We start from the raw sequence: 25,513 nt of genomic DNA, 5'->3' as shown, positions 1-25,513 counted from the left end.
GCGTCGCAGCGTTAACAATAAAAAAAAAGAAAGAAAAAAAGCAAAGACAGTGAGGGAAATCAATGACTTTAACACACCTTCGTCGTCATCTAAAGACATATGCTGCCGAAGCATGCAGTCAAAAGCAGTCTCCTCATGTTTGATAATCCGACACAAGATAATCCAAGGGAGAACTGAGAAGAAATAAGGCTCCTTCGGATCATCTGAAGTACTCATGCTAAGATCAATCAGCTGGAGGAAGACACAAAGAAACACACGCAACAGAATAAAGCAATAAAAACTTAGTTATTGAGGTTACCCAGTTTTAATGCACTATTCCTTTCACGGCATTCAAACCTGAATCAGATTGTTTGCCAGTCGGGCCATGCTTGAGAAGTGAGGGATTTTGCTCAGAAGCTCCGGTTCTTTTGTGAAGCAAATTTCGACGCCATCCAGCAACTTTCTGATGGTGCTGACCCACTCTTCCTTGCTCGGAGCAGAACCGCCCGCAGCAGAGTTGAGCTGCTGCAGGGCTTCGTTCAAAGCCAGCTCGCTGCACTCCAAGCACTGCCGGTAGTCCTGCAGCTTCAGCAGGGAGTTCTGGTGGAGAAGCGGCAAAAACTTAAGCACAATAAGATATGAAATACCGGCTTTTCTAATACCTCAAAAGTTAATCTAGACAGACATGCTGGATTACAGGAGTAAGGACAACAAAGTAACAGCTACAGGCAGTTCAGATGCAAGTTCAGCTGCATTTTTTTCTTGTTTATATTTCTAGAGATTAGCTATTTCTAGAGCTAATCTTAAAGATTTGGCTAAAAATAGTCAAAATTAAATGTAAAACTTCACTGTTAATTTATGGCGGTCTGTCTTATGACTTTGAAGGATTCAATGTGGAGCCAGATAGAATCATAGGCTGGATAGAAGGGAAGGGAGGATAAATTGACTGCAAGATGGATAGATTGATAGGTGGATAAATAAACTGACTGCATAAATGGATGGATGGACGGACGGACCAATACACTCTTCGGACAAAGGGGGGAAAGGATCCAGTAGGAATGAACTGATAGCAGTTTTCTGCCATATAGCAATCTTTAAAAAGCCTGATCTGCTGAGATTTTTGTATGAAAAGGAGGTAAATATAGCAACAAAGTTACTAAGTTGGCAACAGAGGAGTGACTATTGTTTGTCGACATGCCCTTGTGGGCAGGTCGGTCAGTCAGCCCTCTCTCACAACAGAGAGAAGGGAGACTGGCTGATATCCAGACCTTTGCGGAAGTAGACAAGATCAGGTGAAAAGATTGGTTTCTCATGCAAGTATCGACCAATCTCCAGAAAATTAAGAAAAGTGGGACCAATTTATCTCTGCACTCCTAGAATAAAGTCTAGGATATATATATATATTTCTCCATACATTTGTGGTCCACTAACAAATTATCTGCTGCGATGTTATGTGGTAACTAAACCCACAGTTCCTGCGATGAGTAAAGAGCTTTGTAGCACTTCCAACCTGCAGTAGCATCAGCTGGGCGGGACGCTCTGGCGTCGAGCTCACAAACTCCAGAGATTTGCTCCTGTTCTCATAATTAAGAGTGGGCTGCAGCAGGCGCACAACAGACTCAAAGTCTGCCGACTCAAAGAGACGCTGGATCTCCTCTAAAGACTGACACCGCTCCAGCGACTTCAGCCTCTTGTCGATCTGTACATGGGATCAGAAAAAAAAAAAACATTCAGAGCAGGAAGTCCTCATCTGAACTTTGCAACATTGTATCTATTGAATCTATTAAGACTTTGTGAAATGGCATATTGATGACTTGAAACCCTTTGTTTCCAGTATTTACCCACCTCCTCCACAGATATGGCTGCATCTACATGTAGGTTTGGCAGGTTGATTGTGTAATGTTTCCCATCAGTGGTTTTTGGTTTGCTCTGCAACAGCCCTATACAAACATCATAGCTCTCGAGGGCCAAATCCATATCTCCCTGTCAAGAAGACGAAAAGAAATTCAGCATTACATATCAGCTCTGGCGAGACTCTGGGGAAAAAGACAAAACCAGGAAACTTGGAGTTAACCTGCAGGGCCAAGAATCGTGCTTTCAGCCAGTAGACCCGCACCATGACATCCAACCAGATGCTCCCAAACAGATCTCTTTGGGACGAGCCGAGGGCCAGGATTAACAAGTCGCCCTGGAAGTGTTGCCCGGGAAACTCGGAGTCAGCCGTCTCACCGCTGGGACCGCCGCAATTTCTTCTGGGAATAACTGGCCGAGACAGAACGACATGACTGAAAACCATCCAGAAAGAATAGCTAGTGGGGGGAGGAGGGGTAAAGGTTCACTTGTTTCAGTAAGTTTTAAAGGAACAGTTCAGAATATTTTCTGTTACACTTCGATTGTGAGAAACAAATTTTACTCAACTACTTAAAAATAGACTGAGCCTATGATGTTTTAGAAATTTGAAGGTTTGATTGCTTTCAATTAATAAAGGATAATCAGGTAAATCCAAGGCCTGGATAAATTACATCACAATAAAACCTCCTGAAAATTATGAAGGTTGTTGCTTGGGAATTTCTAAATAAGATTGTGCTGAAAATTCAGAATAAAACATGTTCCCATCACTTTGGAGTCGTTTCAATATGTAGACAATCCAGTGTACAGAAGTCCCTAAATGCACCGTAAAAGTTTGGCTGTCAGAAAATCTAGCCAACATGTCTGCTGCGGTGCAGCACTTAAGGCTGGTTAAATGCTGCTAGACAGCAGGATTTAGATCTTAGCTAAGCTTTCCTCCAGTACCAGCGTTACTTATATTTGGGGTTGGAGTTCCTTCTGGTGAATAATTAAGTTATTTGTTAAATAATGCTGACAAATCTTTGGTTTAGGCCTCATTTCTTTCTACAACGACACTGTTTTGTTTTGTGAAATCACCAACTTACCAATCTTCCCTTTGTTGTGCAACCATTGCTCCAGCTGCAACTCCATACAGGCCAAGCTCATCGTCAGCATTTCCTGTACAGAACAAAATAGAATATCTATTGAAAGAACAAAAGAAAGGTGTGAAAGGGTAACCAGACCACTGAATTACCAACCAAACTGCTCCATAGAAAATGGCTCCTTTTAGCTCTGAACAGCTATTGCTCTTTCTCTGACCTCACCGATACTGAAAATAGGTACTCAGAGTTGTTTTCCCATTGTAACAACATCCACACTGAAGAGTATCATCAGCACAACCTGATATTGCCTATGTACGATGCATTTATTGACCGCTAAAAGAAAAAACATTTTGAGTTTGAGTCAGTAGATCTGGAAATGATTGAATTTGGGTCACCAGTTCACTTCCCAGCAGAGCTCCTGGCTTAAATAACACATACTAGATGTACTTGACACATTTCACAAATATATAAAAATCAGTTCAAAATCTCCATTTCAGATTCTTTAGGGCTGTTTTGACAGAAGTAATCATAACTGTAATCTTGCTGTATATACTCCTTATATGATGATTTGGCCCATCGCAAATTTTGCTAAACATTAACCATCTTGTTGCAAGATCGCATGGAAAAGCTCTCAGTAACTGATACATGAAGTTTGTGCCACCTTGATAGTTTTGGTCTAAATAGAAATTTAACAAGTTTTTTTTTGGTTGCTTTGTTTATTTATTTTGTTTACCTGGATGTGCTGGTTGGTGCAGTCCCGAAGAAGAGGGTTGGGGAGCCCCATGCTGTGTTTCCTCCAGGTCTGATAAACCTCCAGCACCACAGCGGTCAGCCCCCGCGGCCACTCCTCCATGAACTTCTGACCAACCGCTTTCAGGTAGCGTATCATCAGATCCAGGATGCCACCGTTGCTCAAATTATTGAGCAAGAAGTTGTGAACATCTTGTTGCTCTGACAAAGAGAAACAAAAAGCTGTTTCACTTATCGATGTGTTTCGATGCAGAGCCTGCCTCCACTTTAAAGATGTACATGGATAATGTACCAGACTCCATGAGTTCAACGGAGTCGGCTGGTAAGCAGCTTCCGTGAACAGGCTGAACGTCATCCTTCCCGTCACACTGCGTCTCGAGATTCCCCAGGCTCTCGTCGTCATTGTCGGGATCAAACTTCTTGAGCCTGAAACAGATCAGAAAATAACGTCACGAAATAATTAATTTTTTTAAAATATTTTGGTTTTGACATTTTAGGGCTGCACAGTGGCGCAGTTGGTAGAGCTGTTGCCTTGCAGCAAGAAGGTCATGGGTTCGATTCCTGGCCCGAGGTCTTTCTGCATGGAGTTTGCATGTTCTCCCTGTGCATGGTGGGTTCTCTCCGGGTTCTCCGGCTTCCTCCCACAGTCCAAAAACATGACTGTCAGGTTAATTGGTCTCTCTAAATTCTCCCTAGGTGTGAGTGTGTGTGTGAATGGTTGTTTGTATGTCTCTGTGTTGCACTGCGACAGACTGGCGACCTGTCCAGGGTGAACCCCGCCTCTCGCCCGGAACGTAGCTGGAGAGGAACCAGCAACCCTCCTGACCCCATTAGGAACAAGGGTGAACAGAGAAAGAGAGAGAGAGTGAGAAAGAAAGAAAGAAAGGAAGGAAGGATGGATGGATGGATGGATGGATGGGTGGGTTTTGATGTTTTAGCTGAACCTACCTGGAAGGTAGGTATTTAAAAAGCAGCTCCTGGAAATCAACCTTCTCTTCCTTCTTGCACTTTGTGTTTCGAACACGTGCCGAGCGACGCTTGGCCGTCTCGCCGCTGTCCTCCACCACACGTCTTCTCTTTGGAGCTTTCTTCACTTTATCTGCCAGGGAAATGTCCATGCCTGCAGCTGTACACATAACAGAATATTAGAAAACAACGACACGACTTGCTAGAATCGTCATAGTACTTCAACATTCCCAGATTTTGGCACATTACAAACAATTTTGTATGCATTTTGTTGGATTTTTATGTAATTAACCGACACAAAGTAGCACAAATTAGTGAAGTAAATAAAAAGAATGCATGAGTGTCAAATAATTTTTACAAGGAAACATATGAGTGAGAAGTGTGGCCGGCACTCGTATTTAGGTATCTTTAAATTACAGTTGGAATGATTAATGAGCTTAATTGTGATTAATCAATAATTGTCAATGAAATTAGTAATTGAATAATTGTTAAAAGGAGTATTCAAACACACAAAATAAAGGTCATTTTCTGAAACAACCCCACTGTTAGAGCTGTGATAAAACAAAAACTGTAAAAAATAAATATCTACTTTGCAGATAACTACTTCAAGTTTTAGCTTTATCCAGTTTAAATTGACTAAAGAAATAATACGTTATTGTATTTTGGCATTTAAATGCTTGTTATTTAAAAGAAGAAATTGGATTTTTATTTGCATCTTTTAATTTACATTGTATGAAAAAAGCATAAGAGATTAAATTAAAAATTTGTAGAATGTGCCAACTTTTTGATCCGACTAATTGATTTATCTATCAAATGTCAGAATAATCGACTGCTAAGGTAATTAATAGTTGCAACCCTATTTATAAATGTGTGTTTGGTCATTAAATCTGACTGACCTGGAGATATATTGCAAAAAAACTAAATGGGGGAAAAAAATGTCCCAAATGTCTAAAATTGGCAGTGACATGGCCTCTGCAGACATGCTGCTGTAATTGCAGCAAAACCTGCATCAACAGCAAACTAATCCAACGGCACCGTGTACGTCTCAGAAATTCATTTGAAAAAGATTTGAACTCATAATAACAGATCATTTTCCTTCCACTTTTAATGAACTACCTTGTGTTGGCCTACCTACAAACTCCAACAAAGACACAGCAGTTTGTAATTGTAGCATGACAAAATATAAACAAAAAAGGATCAAGAAGTGCGAAAATGAAGAATTACACAATGTCAGCGTGAATCAGCATTGTGTTTTTTTCCAAAAGAGAGATTATGAAAACCAGCAGCGCTAACCAGCAGGGGGAGCTGTAGTTGTGATCTCCACAGTCGTCTGACCAATGGTGATTTGAGGCTGAGAACCCGGCAGGACGGCAGGCTCACTGAAGGCCACCGGCGGCAAGGACGAGCTGGGGCTGCTGAGCACCGTGGCCAAGCCCATGCTCACAGGGCTACTCGGCTGGGGAAGGTTCTGGGGGAAGTTGGGGTCGCAGTACGCCGACAGGTCGATTCTGCAGCCCAAACTCGGCCGTGGAGGTTCGCAGGTCGTCTGGTGTTTGTACATCGCGAGAAAGCTTTCGCCGACCTGCTTCCATCTGAGGTTAAACAGAAGAGACTTCAAATTTAAACATAAAAAAAAAATTTTATTTAAAAATACACACATTGGAGAAACAAATAATTCTGCTCATGGTTCAATCTAAGAAGATTGCTATTTTAAATTCTTAATTCCACTGGGACTACTTTTTCTAATTCGAGTAATTCAAAACAGGAACTAACGAGAGGCAGTGCATGGGCTGAACCAAGACGAGGTCTGGTTTCGGTTCATGGTGAGTGAGAGTCTGTCTGCGCCTCCTTATCTCCATAGCCTCTTCAATGATGGATCTGCGCTCTTCCTCTTCCACTTCCACATAGTGAATGGACATATCGCTGCAACAATTCACAGCAAAATGCAGAAAAACTCTCAGTGCTGCACAGATTTAGACTAACGGTATGTTGTAAATAAGAAAGATTTTTACCATTTTGTAAACATCTGCATCGTATCCCTCTTCAAGCAGGGCTGCTCCTTAAAGATTTTTTCCTTCAACACAAGGCCTTTAGTGTAGCAGTAGTCCTTCTCCAGGGCTTTGGCAATGAAGTATAAACAATCTGCAAAAATGCAGTTAAAAGTTACCTTTCTGGCCATATTTAATTTTTTACGCTACGAAGGGAAAAACGTCTTGCTTCGTTCCCTTCAGAGAGAGCACGTAAATTTTTAACAAACGGTTTCTGGAGTCCTCGACAAAACTAAGAACATGATTTGTACATCCAATAGCGAAGCAACAGCCTCCTTTCCTCCTCGCACGGCCAGCCAAACTGGATTAAAGCTAATCAAATCTGGGCTATTCTCTCAGAATTAAAGTGTTTTCAATCCTTCACACTGACATTCAGCGTAAAAGAGAGAACATGTGTTCATGTCACCAGCTGAGAAACAGCCTCTAACATTAGCCCAGCACTAAAGCAAACCACTCAAACCACGTACAAACCACTTTAAAAGATCAGCAGCAGAAGCGGGTCAAGAGTTTAAGACTGCAGCTGAATGGGTCAAGACAGACAGACAGGCGTCTTTAGACACAAAGTAGAATCTGTGATGGTTTCAGTTCATGAACATTACAGAGGCTTTTAACAGGTTACTCAAAATTTGAGACACAATTTCACTTTACAGACCTTTAGATACATTAACATCAAGTTAATTAGGGTTGGAATGATTAATGAACTTAATCGTGGTTAATCAATAATTGAAATAATTGTCAACTAAATTGGCAATTGAATAATTGTTAAAAACATCAAGTTAATGTATCTAAACTGTAGTTGTGTTTCCATTGACCATATATTTGCGCAAATTGAAATTATGAAAACAAATTTGCTTAACGGAAACACGTCAATCTTGAAAAAAAAAAAAAAAAAAAAAACACACTCAAAGCTTTTTGTGGTAGGATGAGGTGGGTTTTCAGCTGCATTGAAATTAGTGTAATTTCCAAAACTCTCTTTTCATGTCTCACAAGTTGTGTCATTAACAACCGGATATTGCTACTGGCGGAAAAGAAGATGACAGGAAGTGATCGGAGGACAATAGGACTTGTGACTTGGTTTCAAATGCCGGACCTTAAAAGTCGGTGTCAGGGATCAAACATCCACTTTGGGACATCCCAAGAATTGAGCTGGTGATGATGTGCATTACTTACAGGTATAGTCACTAAGGGTGTACAGAATAGTGATGAGGTTGTCCAGGCATGGCCAGTGGTCCGGGTTGCAGTGCAGGCCCTCCTCAAACGCGTGACGCGCCAGAGGTATGCGGACAAGTCGCACAGCCACCTGACCGATTTTATACCACATGTTCACATCAGTTGAGTCCAACATGACAGCCTGAAAGGAAAAAGTAATAACATATATTTATCACTACTATTCACATCAATTAAAATATTAAGCAAAGCGGCGACATGAACAAAAATATTTAGAATTAACCGTAAGAATGGAGTGTTTACCTCCAAATAAAACTCCATTGCTTTCTCCAAGTCGTCCTGGGATGCAGCCATAGTGGCAAGGTTTTTAAAGGTGGAATATTTCAGCATCAGTCCAGGATGCTTGAGACCCACTCTTTGATCCTCTGAGGGCATGGCCTGAAATATTACGTAGTACATAAGATTTAACAACAAGGGCAAAGCACAGAAACGGCAATTCAGCAGTCGTATCACAGCGTTAAAGCACCAGTTTAGAAGTGTCGGGTTACAACTATATACAGCACCTTAGTAAAGTACCCATAGGGTTAAACTTTTTCATATTTTCTCAGACTACAAACAGCAGAATAAATTATCTTGGTACTTTACACGGTATGCCAGGAGTGCAAACTTGTGAAGTGAAAGAAAAACTGTGATTTAAAGGTTTTTCTTTTTTGCTTCTTTTTTTATGAGTACGTATCTAAATGCGGCATGTGTTTATATGTATTTATAGTCAACCGCTTTTAGTCCGATGCCCCGAAGTAAAGTTAACTCTAATTTCTACATAAAGTCCAACGTTGTGGAACCAAATCTGACTGTAACTCAGTAGTAGACATACTTCCACTCATCCACTAATTTTTCATTTAGCTCTTTAGCATTTTTGCTGACTTTGGAAATGTTTAGCATACTGACTTTCCCTTCATTAACTTTTCAGGATAAATTCTAAAGCACTAACTTAATTGGTGATTTTGTAAATTTACAGTTGGGTAAAGTTCGACATCTGTGAAGTTTTGATCATCGATTTAAAAATTCCTCAAGACGTTAGACGTATTTATTCTCTTATTTTGGAGAATATGACAGACATTTTTCCAGGGCATTTAAATAACATATCTAGTATAAGTAGGTTTTAGTCCCACCAAAAAATTATGCAGATTTTAGTTGCAAGACCTTAAAAGAAGGAGTGATCTTTATGCACAGAGCTGTGGGGTGCATTGTTTTTCCCTCAGACTCTTACAACAGCTAAAATATACTGTTTATGTAAAACTGTGTAGTGAAAAACATTTGAGTTAATAGGTCCACTTAAAAACTGTCAAAAAGAATAGTACATTTTATTAGTAAAAAAAAACAAAAACATAAAGAACATTCAATTTCAAAAGCCCGAAATGAACATCGACAGCTAATTCTGTAGGTTAGCAACAGTGTGACTCTTAACAGAATCATCATGCTTTGTTTAATACACCCAGGTGAGTTTACCTCTTTGAGCAGTGGCGTTTTAAGCAGCTCATGGTAGGCCTTGGCGGACTCCTCAAACTTGTCATGTTTCTGGAGATCTAAAGCTTTGTGATATAAAGCAAAAGCTTCGGCTTCCTGCGGAGGTCAATTCAAGGTCAGAAGAGGTCATTAATTTCTATGCAAAGATCGGCGTAAATGCTGCTCGGCGTCATTCAGTCTGTACCTGAGCCTCTTTCGTCTGAATCTTGCTGTTCCTCAGAGGGTCCTGACACTCATCGGCGGCTGTCGAAGCAGCATTTAGAGCCGCAATTCGAATCTGTAAAGGTCAACGGCAACAAACTCACTAACAACAACAAATCACATGATAAGGTGGACGGGGCAAAACAGAATATTGAGCGCAGCTTACCATTTTAATATTTTTAAAGCAGCCTCTCAACTGTTACGGCGAATGTTTGACCGGTTCTGAAGGTTTGAGAAAATGATACGACCCGAGTCAGAAATTTGCATACACTCATTAAGGCTGAAATGATGATAAAACATATAACAAAAAATACATCTTTAAATTTAAAATCAATTTTCTATACCCCATTCAATATGATATTGAATGGGGTATAGAAAATGCTGATACATATATATGCACCTCAACTAATATTTGGTTTAATTGATGCGAAGAAACCACAAACTTTCAGTTTTCTATCATTTTTCTTACTGGATATTTAAACTTTCTTCTTACCCAATTTAAATTGTTTGGTTTCCCCTGCTTTTAGTCATGTAATTTCTAAACTTTCAATAGCATTAAAGTCGGGGCTTAGGAGAATTCGAATGTGAAATTTTCAAAACCCGTTCTCATGTTTGTTTGGGAAGTTTCCACCATCTTACCAATCTTGTTCATTTGAAGATGAGCTGTCATCTTCAAATGAATATGAACTTGCATAAAGACAAAGATTAAACTATTCTGCCATAAAAACTGACAAAAAAAAACACCTCTTAGAAACGGCAAGGTTTTCAGATTCAACAACACTGTTCCAACTCTCAAGCATGGCAGTGGGAGCATAATGCTATGGTTTAGAGTGCCATACAAACTTATTGGAATATTAATTTGGGACAATCTCCAAGTTCTGCAACTTCTGGACACCTGCTAGCTGTTGTAACAGCACAATAATCCCAGTCAGGTCGATTTTATTTAAAAAAAAAAAAAAGAAATATTATCATGTCTGTTTATTCTAACACCAACCGGGAACTGTAGTTATGGATAAGTACATTCATTGTAGTAGACCTAATAGATTTGTAACATTCAATATAAAAGCCACAATCCAATGCCAGCTGACTAGTGAGTTATTCCATTTACTTGATGATAATAGCCCCAGAAGACACACCAAACAGAGAATTAAAATAAAAGGGCAAGCCGTATCAGCTAATAAACTAAGCTAACTTTACCGAATTGTCCCTTCAACTAGCCTGACTAGCATAATGACAGCACACTTATTTCAGTATTTGAATAACATAACTACATCCCCGAACACAATGGTTGCTGTTTAGTTTGTACTATAACTATAATTCACCTAATATGGGGCAATGCTTTACATTAAGAGAAATTATAGGCATGTATTGCTTTGCTAATTGTGCAAAAGCTAATTCAGGGAGCTAACATTAGCTTGTGTCTCACAGAGCAAATCATCGTTTCCTAACCTTTGTAACTTACCATCCATCGTCGCAGTACCTGCTTTACTTTTCTGGCACATTAGCGGGATATTAAACAGATGCGGAAGTGGTTATATTTCAGTGATAAATGAGAAAATCAACTTTATTCATCATCCTTTGTTGCTGAAAGTCATGGACCCGGGGACGTTTGCAGCAGAAGACGTTTGCTACCCGCCAATTAGTAAAATTCTCGGTCATTGGTCAAAACTCTGTGAGTGTATAGATGTAACCAATGAAATGCTTTGATACAAGTAGAATTTCGTAAACAACAGAGAAATGTGGAAATCGGGTACGCACTATTTGTCATCCCGGAAAGCAAATCGTTACGCCGGATTGGTTAGTCCATATTTTCAGCAGGTGTTCTTTAAAGTTAAAACCGGAGAATCGTCTTGACCATTTCACTCTTATTGCCCGTTGTGATTTTTGATATGGGCAAGATGTCTCTGACCTTCTCTTGTCCGAAAAATGCTTTGTTTCCGTTTAAAATGAGAACTCCTCCCACTCCACTTTGTCAGCAGTCCTCCCCAGGTCCTCCCTCGGCTGAGCGTTAAAAAGCGTACCCAGCCAAATCATGACCATAGAACGTGCTTTTATGTTATTTACCATTTAGAAACTTTTAAAACCCATTTTTAGGCCGGCATATAAGAAAACAGTAAATTTATTTATTAACAACTGTTTTGTGATAAAGTGAAATGAAGAAATAAAGCGTTAGCTTATTTAGACATGTCACAAATGATCAGTATTTCCACTTTAGCACATTCGATGTATTTTGACAACGTTTAACAAAAGCAATGCGTCACCAATTATAAGAAACGTTTATGAAAATTGAACTCTATGACCTTTATGTTAGAGAATTTACAACAATGTAACATAATGTCTGTCTGGAGTGAATAAGGTGTTGTTGAACTCAATTCTGAAACAGGAGGTCTTCCAGAATTTCTGACCATTACAATAAATGCATTTAGGACACTGTAAGATTTTTTTTTATGATGATTTTTTTTTTCTTTCGTATGAAATGTATAATGTAAAAACTGCAAGTAACATACAAACATGAATTTGTATCATTCGTTTTTAAACATATTTTTAAAATCAAATGTTTCAGTAATGTTCGAGCTGCATACTAAACACATGGCCGCTAGAGGGCAATCGTGTTCATGAAGTCCTTCAATTAACTTTCTTTTTTCTTTCTTTTTCCCTTTTTCTTTTTTCTTCTTTCCTTCCTTCTGTCCTTTTTCTGTCCTGTCCTGCTTCCTGTATTTCTTTCTTTTTTCCTTTCTTTCACAGGACGACCCAAATGTTTGATCCCTTAGCGTTCCTTTCACATGACATAAAATAATGATGCAAAACTCTAAAACTGCTTGATAGATTGATATCAATAGGTTGATATCTTCCTGAGGATTTATGCGGTAAAACTGTAGCTTCCTCTGCAGTTTTCAGGAGTAACAGTAGACTGTTAATGTCCTCGGTGACCCTGTGTGTTGCAGCCCATTTTGCTCCATCGTTACTTATCCCCGCCTCATCTACCCACACACACACTCCTCCCCATCTCTGCTGGCTGGCAAGGACCATAATCAATTCTTTCCGTCAGCACTGTGGAAGAAAAAAAAAAAGCTTACGTCACAGTCATTACAGTCTCTATAAAAGCCAGAGTAATGCAGATTCACTGTGCAGACATCACGGCCACATACCCTGGGACGAAGCGGCAGATCTACGAAATCATGACTTCAACTGGCTTCGACCCTTATCTCCCTTCTACTTACAAGCGGAGAGTAGTTGTGCGCAATGCAGGATATGGAGCTGGAGGAGGAATTGGATCCAGGTCTGCTTACTCCACGCATTCAGCCCCAATGCCATCTTATGCATCTTCACGCAGAAGTTATACAACATCCACCAGAGCTCCTCCGAGACACTCCCCCGTCCTTCCTGCTGCAGCTGCCACCGAGCTCCGCCTTGAGCAAGCGGTCCAAGTTAGCTCCGAGTTCAAACAGCTGAGGACCCAGGAGAAGGCTCAGCTCCAGGACCTCAATGATCGCTTTGCGAGCTTTATTGACAGAGTCCATGAGCTGGAGCAGCAGAACAAGCTGCTGGAGACGGAGCTGCTGCTGCTCAGGCAGAGGCAGGCAGAGCCCTCCAATCTTCGGGCCCTGTACGAACAAGAGATCCGCCAGCTCCGTACCGCCGTGGAAGAGGCCCGCCACGAGAAGCAAGCGGCCCAGGATCACAGAGATGAGATGGAGGATGTGCTGAAGAACCTCCAGAAGCGCTACGAAGACGAAGTCCTTGGCAGAGAGGAGGCAGAAGGACGGCTCATGGATGCCAGGAAGGGAGCGGACGAAGCCGCCCTGGGCCAGGCCGAGCTTGAGAAAAGTGTCGGCACCCTTCTGGATGAGCTGGCCTTCCTGAAGCGCCTCTGTGAGAGTGAGATTGCTGAGCTGCAGGCCCAAATTCAATACAGCGTCGAGGTGGCTGTGGAGATGGAGGTCTCCAAGCCGGACCTCTCCGCCGCTCTCCGTGACATTCGGGGCCAGTACGAGACAATGGCACAACGCAACCTGCAAGCAGCAGAGGATTGGTTCTGCAGCAAGATGAGCATGATGACGGTAGGCTCCACGCGCAGTACAGAGAGCGCACGCAGCGCCAAGGATGAGGCCGGAGAGTACCGCCGACTGCTCAAAGACAGAACCCTGGAGATTGACGCCTGCCGGGAGATGATCCAGGCTCTGGAAAACCAACTGCAGGAGGTGGAAGAGAAACAGAGTTCTGAGATCTCTGCAATGCAGGTAAACAAACACAACTTTGGAAAGTAGTGGAGAAGAGCAATGGGGAAATTCATTTTAGATGTCAGATCAACTTGAACTTTACCGTGCCTTCTCTTTTTGCAGGACACAATAGGTCAACTGGAGGAGGAATTGAGGGCAAATAAGAATGACATGGCTCGTTACCTAAAAGACTATCAAGACCTCTTGAACGTAAAGATGGCATTGGATATTGAGATTGCAGCATATAGGTAAGTGCTCAATTCACACTCACTGCAGAGTTTTATGCACTGCATTGTAACCGTGAGACCTTTGCTTGCTGCCTCGTCCCACTAGGAAGCTTCTTGAAGGGGAGGAGAATCGCTTGAACGTGCCAAAACAAGGATCCTTCAACATTTATTCTCAGGCCATGGGTCCTACTCCAGCCTACGGAAGAGCGCAGGTCTCCACCCAGTCTCTGTTGAGCTCTGCGGCTCCATACCTGCTGAGCTCCCGCTTGTACTCTCCGTCACTTTTCACTGAAGACGTGATAACCGCAAGCCAAGCCCAGCAGGCGGAGTCCAGCCCTCCTCAAGAGGAAGAGGAAGAAGAGGAGGAGGGAGAGCAGGTGGAAGAGGAGGAGAAGGAGGGAGAAGCGGAAGAAGCAGCAGATGAGAAAGAGGATGAAGAAAAGGCTGAGGAGGAAGAGGAAGCAGGAGAAGAGGGAGAGGAAGCAGTAGAGAAAGAAGAGGGAGAAGAGGAAGGAAAAGGAGAAGGTTAGTGTTGCCATTTTACCTTTCTGACAATGAATAGAACATTCCATTGTGCTCAAATGTTTCCTTACAGATGAAGAGGATCACGAGGAGGAGGAGGGTAAAGACAAAAAAGAGGAGGAAGAAGGGGGAGAAGAAAGCCAACCCCAAGATGAAGATGACAGTGAGCAAAAAGAAGGCGATGAAGAGGGTGTAAAGGAGGTGGAGGAGGAAGAAGGTGAAAAAGAAGCAGAAGAAGAGGTGGAAACCAAAGAGAAATCCGCAAAAACAACTGATAAGAAAGTTTAGACTGACGAATCAGTTTTCTGGTGCTCAATAAGCAGAGATGCCTCATCGAAAAAATAAAAATAAAAAAGCAAACCTCATGAACTCGGAATATTTGGTCACTGAGGCCTCTGTATGTTTTACTTGAAACACTAACAGCATGTATGCACATGTTTACATGGCAACAACAAAGGAAAATAATAAAGACGGGAGATGTCAGGAATAGACTCTGCTGTGTGTGGATCTATTCGCAGGTGCTTTAACTGTCACCAAAAATGCGCTTATCCAACTGTCTTTGGGTGCAACGCGCGGTTTAAAAATGCCTTACCTCAACTCCCCACTGAGTGCTTTGAGTCTCAAAATGTGCTGCATTGAACCCCAATAAAGCCTTGAAGCCTTGTCAACCTGAAGCTGCCTCCACGCCTTTCATTTTACACTTACATAAACAGGCGGGTGCAGTGAGGAGTCAATTCAAATCATCTTCGCCACACACAGAAAACGCATATTCACAAAATTAGACTCAATACCCAAGCTGTGTGACTCACAAACAAGAAAAAAGGATTTTGCATTCATTTAATTATTTTTTTTTTTAGCCTGGAGCTGCCTGTTTATTTAGAGCTTAAAACAACACACCTCATTTTCAGCAGAATGTTAATGGAGGTTAATGTAAGGGAATAAAGGAACATAAATGATGGGCAGAAGTCCATAACTTGTATCCGCAGTGATATATTGGCCCACGGCTGAAAGAGGTGTGGGGGAGTGTGTTGGAGGAGACCAGCAGAGTCAGCAAGTCAATTGGTGCAGTAAAAAACTAAAACTAAATACAGGTTGATCAGACATTAATTTCCAGATTTAAATATCTGGAAATAGCAAATATCTGGACAAAGCAAAGCAACAGATTTCTGGTAACTTGCACAATCAACATTTTATCATGTTTCAGTCTGCAGTTGCACTCCTTCCGTCTTCGTCTGAAATCAGCAGATGGTTTCTGTGCTGACATATATCTTTGTGATCAGCGAGCTGACGCCAGTGTTTTCTTCCACTGCTTCACCCACCGCTCCACCCCGTTTCCTCCCCCAAACCTGCAACACCCCAGCCCCTCATCCACATCACTGTCCATAAATCAGGCCACTGAAACCTTTATGACTCAGCTTCTGCTGCACTGGAGAATCTGGCCAAATGTCGATTTAAGCAGAGTGGCAAGAAGAGTAGGGGAGGCTTGGGGGGAAGAGAGGAGTGCCATTATTTCATTAGGAAGAGAGAGACAGAGAGCGGTAGAGGAGGATGAAGAGAGGAAGAGAGACATATCTCCCTGCACTAAAACCTTGACAGAGGACAGACTGTTTATTCTTTGGCAGCGAGGTGAGGGCATCTCTAAGGCATTTCCAGAGATTTTCACATCCCACTTGTCAAACATAAAGATCACTTGATATTTCCCAAGTAAACCCAAGACGTAAATTCACATTTGGACTATTTTACTTCCTCTTCTCTCTGATTTAGATAAATACACATATCCCAAGCATGGGTTTGAGCTTCTGATTGATGTGTCGGAAGTTGTCCTGCATATCGCTTTATCTCTCTAACATAACCACATGCAGAGTCTTCTAAAAGCACTTAAGCTCCCCAAAACGTATAATAAAATCTTCGATGTATGTTGTCTGGACAGACCAAAACAAAGTAGAACGTAGCTGAGAATTGGGAGGACAAGGATATATGGTACCAGGTACACGTACGAGAAGACCCTGACACACACAAAACTCACTGGTAAATCCCTTCTGGCAAAGAAATGTATAGTGCAGGGGTGGCCAACCCTGGTCCTCGAGAGCCGCTGTCCTGCAGCTCTTAGATGTGTCTCTACTTCAACACACCTGAGTCAAATAATGAGGTCATTAGCAGGACTCTGGAGAACCTGACTGCACTTGGGAGGTGATTCAGCTGTTGGATTCAGGTGTGTTGGACCAGGGAGACATCTAAGAGTTGCAGGACACCGGCCCTCCAGGACCAGGAGTGCCCACCCCTGGTATAGGGGCTCCAAAGGACAACCATGATCGGTATGTCTGGTATGTCTCAAGCAAGTAGAACATAATGGATGAATGAATGGATGGATCCTTTTTATTCCACTTCACAATTATGCACTTTGAGTCGAAGACACTGAACCTCGTGGCTGCAATTTGACAAACTGCCAAGAACTTCAAGGAGTATAAAAACTTCTTCAAGGCACTGATTGTGACCATGAAGATTGGTTTATGTTAGATCCATTTGAAATACCCTTGATACCAACTCATCTCTTTTTAACACAAACAAGACAACATTAAACATTGTGTTTGTAAATAAAACAAGCCACAGTCTACCAGCATCTGTCGTCTTCCTTTGCTACAGACTCCATCCCGCCCAAAGAAGCACTTAAATTAATTGTTTGACATCATGCTTTGTAAAAAAAGATGCTTTCCTTTGAGTTCTCATTTCATCACTACAAGAGACAGCAATACTGCAAATGCTTCCTCACTGGATTAGAAAAAAGCTGCAGTGATAGTGATAATGCCTCTTCCAACAGACACGGTAAACCCTTCTCCCACTTGCCTCGCCTTCTCAGCTCCGTTAGTGTGTCTCAGTGCATCGGAGGGCACAGTGGGGCACAGATCCCCTGTAAATGTAGCCTATTAGAGCATTGCTGTATTATTTTTTTTATCACACTTCATCTTTCACACATCGAGTCTCCATCCGCGTTTCATCTTCCACATTTGGGCTGTGAACTGACTGCTACACAAATGCTATGACTCTTTGCTTCCTCCGGGGGCACACTATGTCAGAGGGAGGGGAGACTTAGAATAGTTTAAAGGAGCAGAAGGAGGCGTCAACAACAACTCCGGCTTCTGGTGGAAAGAGGAGATGAAATGATTGTACAGCTTGCTAACACACACACACACACACACACGCACACACACACACACACACACACACACACAAAAAAGAAAAAAAAAAAAGAAGAAGAACTATTCTGAATGTGAAAGTTTCAGGGGTGAACATTTTTCTTCTTCTTCTTCTTTGTAAAGCACTTTGTACAGCATGAGTTGGTGTGGGAAAAGATGCTCTGGTAAAATTAGACTAACCGGAACCTTTTTGGTCCACATGCAAAACATGTCTTGTGGAGGAAAGCTAAAACAGCACATCACTATAAACCATGGTGGTGGCAGCATCATGCTGTGAGAAAGGGTTTCATCAGCAGGAACTGAGAAGCTGTACAGGAGATGTTTAAAGCTGCATACGGGAAAATCCTGACAGAAAACTCGTATAATTGCAAAACACCAGATTGAGGTTCATCTTTCCAGGAGGATAATCAAACTAAACACAGTCAGAGCAACAATGGAATGGTTTAAAATAAAAAAATAAAAAAAAGCATTAATTAATTACAATATTTCAGTTTAAATCCAGACCTAACTTGACAATTTACAGATGATTTCTATCCTCTGATTGAGCTTGGGTTTAGACATATGAATCCTTCATATTAGTTTAAAATGGATTTAAAGTAGACCAGCTGGGCTCAATAAAGTACTTTTGAATTTGAACTTACCGTAATTTTTTATTTTGCAAAGAGAGGGTAAAAACAAACCTTGTTCCCTAGAAGTACAAAGCTGTTTTAAACATTCATGCAGCTGTGATGGTAGTAAAATGTAGTTGAAGTCTTCATACAAATGCATGCAACACTTAGCAAATTTTTTTTTTTTTTTAATTATCAATAATCTTTCTTTTACTTTGCATTTCCACATCTCTTTTTTTTTTTTCTTGTTACACAAAATCCCACTACAATACACCGAAGTTACTGCTTGTATCAACATAGGCAACCAGCAACACTGACTGTTGAAACATCAGCAAAATATGAAATTAAATGAACAGAGCTCTTAAGTAGATATGTTACTAAAAATTCTAATTAGTGTTTTTTTCTCCTCCCATTCTAAGATAGATGATATTCCTCCTCTTGAAAAAACCCCCCCATTTTTCATCAGGATAATGGGTTTCAAATTCCTGGTGGCCACACGCAGCCTTCACAGGCTGTCATACTGCGGTCTGTCGTTTCAGATATCACACAGCTACGCTGAGGCTACCCACACAAAAAGGAAATCTAGATAAGAGCTGGAGCTCCCTCTGCTGATCTAAGGCAATCACCTAATTAAAAAGCGTCCCAGAGAGAGAGACTTTCCGATCTCCTGGAGGACACCACGCAAGAGACGTTTCATGCAAAGGCATCTCACTTCAATTTGAAAACCAGATATTTCTTTCTTGATGTACATAGGGATTACAGCTTCAAATGTCAGATGGTTTCATGTGCTCACCGCGCTGAGAAGTATGGCCTCCGGATACAATCTTGTCTTGTGAAGCAAGCTGGAAATAAGACGTGAATAAAGCTGTGCAATAGGTCTTTTTTTTTTTCCCCCTGTACAGAATCAAATTCTGAGATTGCCTGCATTTAACTGTGCGCTTCCAGCAGTCAGGTTAGTTTTACTTTAAAGCAGGTGACAAAAAAAAACAACTGAAAATGGCTGTGCAAAAATTACACAATTTTCCTGGAAGGCATAAAGTTATAGCAATTTAAATCACAAATCTGACCTTATGCAGCTGCAGTCTATTGAGAAAGTATTCACACTTCTTTAACTTGGCCACATACTTAATCTATAGTGTATCTCATGGTTACCAGTACAACCTTTGTGCATGATCACAAAGCAGAAGGAAAATAATACACACTTAAAATGTGTGTATTATTTTTGAAACGTTTTTGTAAAGAAAATCTGAAATGTGTGTTTGTAGAGCCACTTTTCACTGCAGTGACACCACTAAATCTTTTGGGTGGTATGTCTCAGCAGCTTTGCACTTTTAGGGAGTGAATTTTCTTTCACAAAATGACTCAAGCTGCTCGGTGAGAATGGAGGGAGAGCACCTGCAAACTTACATGTTTAAATATTGCCTATAATTCATGGCTATGATTCCACTGTAGCTCTGACTGAATGTCGAAGGTTGCGCGCTGGATTGTGGGTGTGTGTGTGTGTGTTTGTATTTGTCCGACCTTCCTGCTCCGTAGGGTGTGACCGGCAGGTGAAGCCTCCAGCTGGCGCTCATCAGCCGCAGTCAGGGAGCAGAAAAGCAAGTTCCTTGTAGGAGACGCTAACCCTAAGTCGCTGCTTGCAGAAAACTGGCTCACTCATTGCCTAGTACAATGAAAAAAAAAAAGAAAACTAAACTATTTACTCTTTAAAATACGCACGTATATTTGTACCATAAACTCCCCCAACAACAGACTGTTTACACAAAGAGAAAAAAATGGTGAGGCTAAAATAGCAGCAGCTCAAAGGTGAAGCTCTGCCCCGCTCTCTGGTCGCTTACAGCCTGTAACGGGGTTTCTTCCAGAATTGCCCTGTATTTAACGCCACTCTTTTTTTTTTTTAACAAATAACCCAAACCAGTTTCCAAATCCCAGCTAAAAGGAAGACTCCTCACAGCATGATGCTGCCATGACCATGAAAGATTGCTAGAATGTGGTTCTGTGCAGATCCTCAAGCATTGCCGTGGATGTCTTTCATGCTTCTCGTATTGATGCTGACCTTGCCGGACATGTCAGGTTAAGTTGCAGGTATGCTGTTCCTACTTTGTCCCTTTTCAAATGTTTAGAATCATTTTTTTCTGATCTGTGCTCAGACTGTCAAAACTAGAGATTGCTGCATTAGGTCCTAAACCTGAGCTTCTTTTCAACCCTTTCACCCTCACAAACAAATGCGTGCAGCTTTTAGTTTCAAGAGTTTCCTTTTTACATGACAACCCTTTGTTTTGATGCTTTTAAAGTGTAGATGTTGCTAGTGCTGCTCCACCTTGTCTTTAAATTTCCCCTTGGGGACAAATAAAGTTTTATTGAACTGAATTCTTTACAGTCTAACACTGCTAAAGATTTTTCTGCTACTGGTGTGTTTCTTGGTCCTTATGATGAAGCTTGTTTCACAAAATGCATGAGACCTTCACAGAACCACTGGATTAATGGTGAGCATAAATTACACACTGGTGCATTTTATTTATTAATTAATCTCTCAGTAGTATAAATATCACTGGATTATATTTTGGGTTATCAGAATAAAGGCAGCAACACATTATTGTTGCAGAAAGACATTCTTGTTGTAGAAAGTAGGTGAAAATTATGCACTATGTGGTGCTGGTCTATCACATAAGATCCCAAAATTCAAGTTTAAGGAGCTATAAAAGGAACTGTACCTCAAAAAAAAACAAAAAATGAAATCATTCCCAGCCATGAAAGTTGTTAAGTGTGAACACGGCATCCTTCCACAAAAGCCAGCCTCAGACGTAAACTCAGCTGCGGGACGTTGAGTACTTGTTCACAGGCAGTGTGCTGACCTATCCTCAAAGAGCTGCTAGACCCACCAATTACCGGGACCCGTAGGCAGACAAGCAGGTGGATGCTCGACCCCTATTTGCTTCTGGCGTCATGCGGTTCTGGCTGTGGACCCATAAATCCATTAGGCCTGTGTTTGGTCTGCCTGTATGCGAGGAATAAGACCCCTCCCTCAGGCCGTCCGCCTGTATGTTCAGATCACTCTGATCACATCCCCTTCCTTCCTCTGAGGCATTGCAGTTTTGCACTCCATAAAAAGAATTACACTTCATTTTGTTTAGTTATGCCAGCTACAGATGACTACAATTCAGGTCAAGCTTTATGTATATATATATATATACCTATATATAGATAGAATTTCATGCATATGGATGCTGGATGTGCTTCATCATGAATGAATAAAACAGTCGTGCATGCACAGGCACTAAAGCGTGGACACACACAAGCAGAAAACAAAAAAGCTGTGCAAGGTAGGAGAGAGAAAGAGTGTTAGGTGGGGAGCATATTTATTAGTCTGTCTGTCATTCTCGATGTTCAATCATCTGTTTGGCAACACACTGAGAAGCCTGTAGGCAGAGTAAACAGGCAGTATATCCCCATATGAGGACAACCACGGTACTTCCATGGCTGCGTTTTAATCTACAATGCCGGTGCTCACCAAGACTTCCTCCAGCCTTTCATGCTGAAAACGAGGCACGCAGCCCTTTTTATGTTCCAGCTGCTCGGGATCTCTGTTGACATGTACACCTGTTTCCATTTACCACACACATCTGCTCATGGCTCGATTTTAAATTTAGATATATACAGACCCCCCACTGCTTTTTAAAAAAAACAACCTTATTACTTAAACATGGCACTGCATGAGTTTGAGGCTTCTCCAGCACATCTGAGACGTTTCACATGGTGATCTAATGTTGAAGATGAGAGCAGACAGGATGTCCTGTAAAGGCTCGGCTTCTCTCTCTCTCTCTTTTTATTTGCTGGTTGTGGTGCATTCATCTCCAAGTGAAACGCAGAGCTCTGCATGTGTGTAGATTTGATCAGGAATGAACATTTCACAAGATGCAATAACGCAGGGCAGACAGGTGATGGCAATGTTGCAATTGTTTTTGAAAAAAAAATCTTTCTTCATTTTTAAAAAACAAAAAAACCAAAACATGTTGAAAGCCTAAAAGCTGTTCTTTCTCTTTGATTCAGCTGGTTTTGCTAAACTTATTTAAAAAAATCAAAGGTGAAATTGGCATGAGGAGATAAGAAGACTAGACCCCCCCCCCACCATGTAATAAATCTGAATTCTCCGCAAGCACCTACAGCTCAGCCAGAAATAGGTCACAGTAATCTTGTGAAAAGCTCAAGTCATAACCGAGGAAGATACAACATAAAGTACATGTATAGCCCCCCTATTACTTACTACAGGCCCAATGGATAAAACCACAGAGAAGATAGAGAAAATCATACAAGTAAGTACAAGTGATCCCCCTGGCAACATCTCTGTGTAACTTGACATCATTCTGTGGGAAAAAAGGGGCACCGGTTCAACAAAACAATGTCCAGTGAGCACAGAGCTCACTTAAGACTTACTTAACGTCCGGTCAATAAAAGAAGAAAGGGGTACAGCGTTGAGGACAGCGGAGGCACTGGTAAACAAACTTGAAGCTGCCATCATATTTGAAGTGCAATATTAAAGGAGCTGCTCTTCACTGTTGTTCTAATAGAATCGGGTCTGCAATTGATCATCTGGACTTCTAAGCCCACCTTGCGATACACAAAATGTTAGTTTTATTGGTAAAAGCACAAGAAAAGTAATTTTCAAGACTGTTTTAAATATTAGGACTAATTTAGATTACGAGATCTGTGATAAATGTAACATGTCTGTTCACATAGACAGACCTATCGATCCATCTATGGGGCTTGAGGTGTTGAGGGCTCCCCTCAGGGCGTCATGCAAGAACCGCCACTGCACAGATTAACAACTATCTCCTTAACACTCTTCTCGAGCCGTATGTGTACGCTTTGAACATTTTCCTTTGCATCTTTAAACCTAGCACATTTGTTAATCTGTTCTGTGTTATTTTATGTGTTCTCAAGGGCCCCCTACGCCAGCAGGGGGTCGGCTCTGAGTAAGCTGATTGTCTTTTCACCCATAGACAGCCTATATAGCAAAGCTGCTGCTGCTCCTGCTGCTGCTATATACGGTACATTTTTCAATGGCTCTGCTCTGAATTTGCAAAACCAAAAGCCTTCAATGAAATCTCCCAATCAAATCGTGTCAGCCGTAAATCATCAGGAGCTGTTTTTAAAGCGGCCATTTCCGCGATAGATGGCGAAGGATGAATGATTGGCAGCCTCCCTGAGTGACAAAAGGCCGCTGACGGTTAAGCACTACACACAGCGCCATTTGGTTGACCGGTGGGGCTGCATAAACAGAAACACACATGATGGGCAAACAAAAGGCTGAGCAGACTACCAAAATCTCTGAGCCAACAGCTGTAAATTGCTTCCCTGGGCTGGGAAGTCTCATCTCATTGACGGACAAACCAGCAGATGCATCAATTAATTGTGGGGCTTGTATGAAGTATTACGTGCAGTCAAAGCAAATCAAGCCTGTGAGAATATCTGGTCCGTTCACGCTCACCCGGAGTACACAGAAGGTGCTTGTTGGAAACGGCCAGAGTGGCTTCCTGCAATGCAATTCATCAAGCTTTAATTAAAAACAATAACCGGGTGATCATTTATTTATGACGCATCAGTGATTTACATCTCAGTTTCAATTAATTACCACAAGTCCCCTCTGAACGTCAGGTTGTGCGCAGTTTCCTGCTAAAAATGAACTATTCACACTAAAAGAGAGATTCCTTCAAGCAGAGCAAGCGACAGTGGCTTCAATCTAACTTGACATATGAAGCTCATTTGGGAACTAATGAGGAGCTGTCAGGGTGAATTCAGGGGCGGTAAAGTAGGACGAGATAAGTAAGCTAGCTTTAACATTTAGACCGTCGAAAGCAGAGCTACATGACATAAGGGACATAAGTAAACAATGGGCTAAGGTCACCATTTAACAGAATGGTGATTTGTGAATTCAGAAGTAAGAGAAATTATATCCGTATGACTAAAAAAACATGCGTGATCTAATATTGCATCAAAACAAGATCTTTTAAAATTCATACAATAACTTGTTGCCCGGTTTACTAGATGAAATACAGCATTTAAAGGGTACAAACCTTTTTCAAAGTCTGTTATTTGCAAATATGTCAACGCACAACCAAATAGATGGCTTCTGCAGGTATGCTTTTTTTTTTTTTTTGGCCCTACTGGCTTTTATTTGACAGCAGTCTGACAGGAAGGAGGCAGAGAGAGAAGGTGGCAAAGGAGCAGAGGATATAAGTCGAACACGGGATGGCCACTACAGAGATTTGTTTAATATGGGATTTAAAACTGTGATCTCAATCAAAGAATATGCAGAATATCATACTTTGTTTTATGTTTCGTAGTCCTTAAAATGAAATTAAAACAAAAACAGACTCAGACTAATTTGGAATAAGCAGGCTGGAACAGAGCAAAGGTGCCATAAATATCAAACTGTATTCCATTAAATCAATTGGTCAGGCAGACCAATGCAGCTTTTTACATTTTAAATCAGTCGGAATGCTGATTTGTCCGTAGTCAGCAGCAGTATACACAATTATGCACACTTACCCTCCACAACTTTGAGGACTGTCCACTTGACATCAGCAGGATATGCAAATTAACACCAGAAAATCAGGGTGAATTCAAGGCTGTGATGCCCTAGGCAGTGAGGCATATCCAACCCATACTAGTAGGAATCAGAGAAGAGTGGTTTGTGCCTGTCCCTTTCAGAACAGTTGCTTTTCTCAGTGGGACATTTTAACCACTACCTTAATTAAGCGACAAGGGATAAAATGACTGAGATAACTCTAGCAAATTGGATTGAGCTTAAAACAAAACAACTGACACTGAGAGAAACAGTCCTTGAAGCAAAAGCAAGGCACCGTTGTCTAAATCTAATATGACTAATTCAATTTGAGCTCGTTTGGGGATTTATGAGCAACAGTTCGAGAAATAGGAGGAATGATGTCAGGAGTTGAATGAGACACAAAACCCGAGCTGGTAGAGCGGGTGTCTGTGTGAGTGACTCCCGCCTGTATCCCCCCCTCTCCCCGCCGGGCTGCGCCCTCCTCTCCCCTCCCCGTTTACGAGTCATGATGGCGGAACTGTAAGGCTTCGGGACGAGCTGGAGCGCACCACCCGTCCTCGTTGAGCAAGTGTACATAGTAATTTATTTATTCGGCCAATTTTTTAC

General features: G+C 41.5%; 2 protein-coding genes across 7 annotated transcripts in view; one reads left to right on the top strand and one right to left on the bottom strand.

Moving 5' to 3' along the window:
- The window catches only part of cabin1 (calcineurin binding protein 1), a 61,021-nt gene extending 35,508 nt beyond the window's left edge, over nt 1–25,513 (bottom strand). For 2 of the 6 annotated variants that reach the window (XM_044112667.1, XM_044112671.1), the window contains exons 1-18: nt 11,031–11,252; nt 9,735–9,790; nt 9,552–9,644; nt 9,350–9,463; nt 8,144–8,278; nt 7,844–8,024; nt 6,638–6,767; nt 6,399–6,548; nt 5,919–6,217; nt 4,608–4,785; nt 3,952–4,085; nt 3,643–3,860; nt 2,913–2,985; nt 2,054–2,241; nt 1,825–1,962; nt 1,490–1,678; nt 337–579; nt 78–231 (exon numbers count right to left, since the gene is read on the bottom strand). In XM_044112667.1, the coding sequence (XP_043968602.1) occupies nt 78–231; nt 337–579; nt 1,490–1,678; nt 1,825–1,962; nt 2,054–2,241; nt 2,913–2,985; nt 3,643–3,860; nt 3,952–4,085; nt 4,608–4,785; nt 5,919–6,217; nt 6,399–6,548; nt 6,638–6,767; nt 7,844–8,024; nt 8,144–8,278; nt 9,350–9,463; nt 9,552–9,644; nt 9,735–9,737 (2,620 nt within the window). In that variant the 5' untranslated portion in view covers nt 9,738–9,790; nt 11,031–11,252. Of the gene's footprint in view, nt 1–77; nt 232–336; nt 580–1,489; nt 1,679–1,824; nt 1,963–2,053; nt 2,242–2,912; nt 2,986–3,642; nt 3,861–3,951; nt 4,086–4,607; nt 4,786–5,918; nt 6,218–6,398; nt 6,549–6,637; nt 6,768–7,843; nt 8,025–8,143; nt 8,279–9,349; nt 9,464–9,551; nt 9,645–9,734; nt 9,791–11,017; nt 11,253–24,888 lie in introns of those variants that run through there. The other 4 variants (XM_044112670.1, XM_044112672.1, XM_044112669.1 and 1 more) reach the window with 3 other exon arrangements.
- Nucleotides 12,530–15,291, top strand: neflb (neurofilament light chain b). Its single transcript, XM_044112674.1, has 4 exons — nt 12,530–13,809; nt 13,912–14,036; nt 14,122–14,540; nt 14,611–15,291. Exons 1-4 carry the CDS (start codon nt 12,682–12,684, stop codon nt 14,823–14,825), a joined length of 1,887 nt encoding a protein of 628 aa, XP_043968609.1. The 5' UTR covers nt 12,530–12,681; the 3' UTR covers nt 14,826–15,291.

The sequence above is a fragment of the Gambusia affinis genome, linkage group LG03, assembly GCF_019740435.1.
Source record: "Gambusia affinis linkage group LG03, SWU_Gaff_1.0, whole genome shotgun sequence".
Lineage (NCBI taxonomy): Eukaryota > Metazoa > Chordata > Actinopteri > Cyprinodontiformes > Poeciliidae > Gambusia > Gambusia affinis.
This window is presented reverse-complemented; position numbering and strand designations above follow the sequence as displayed.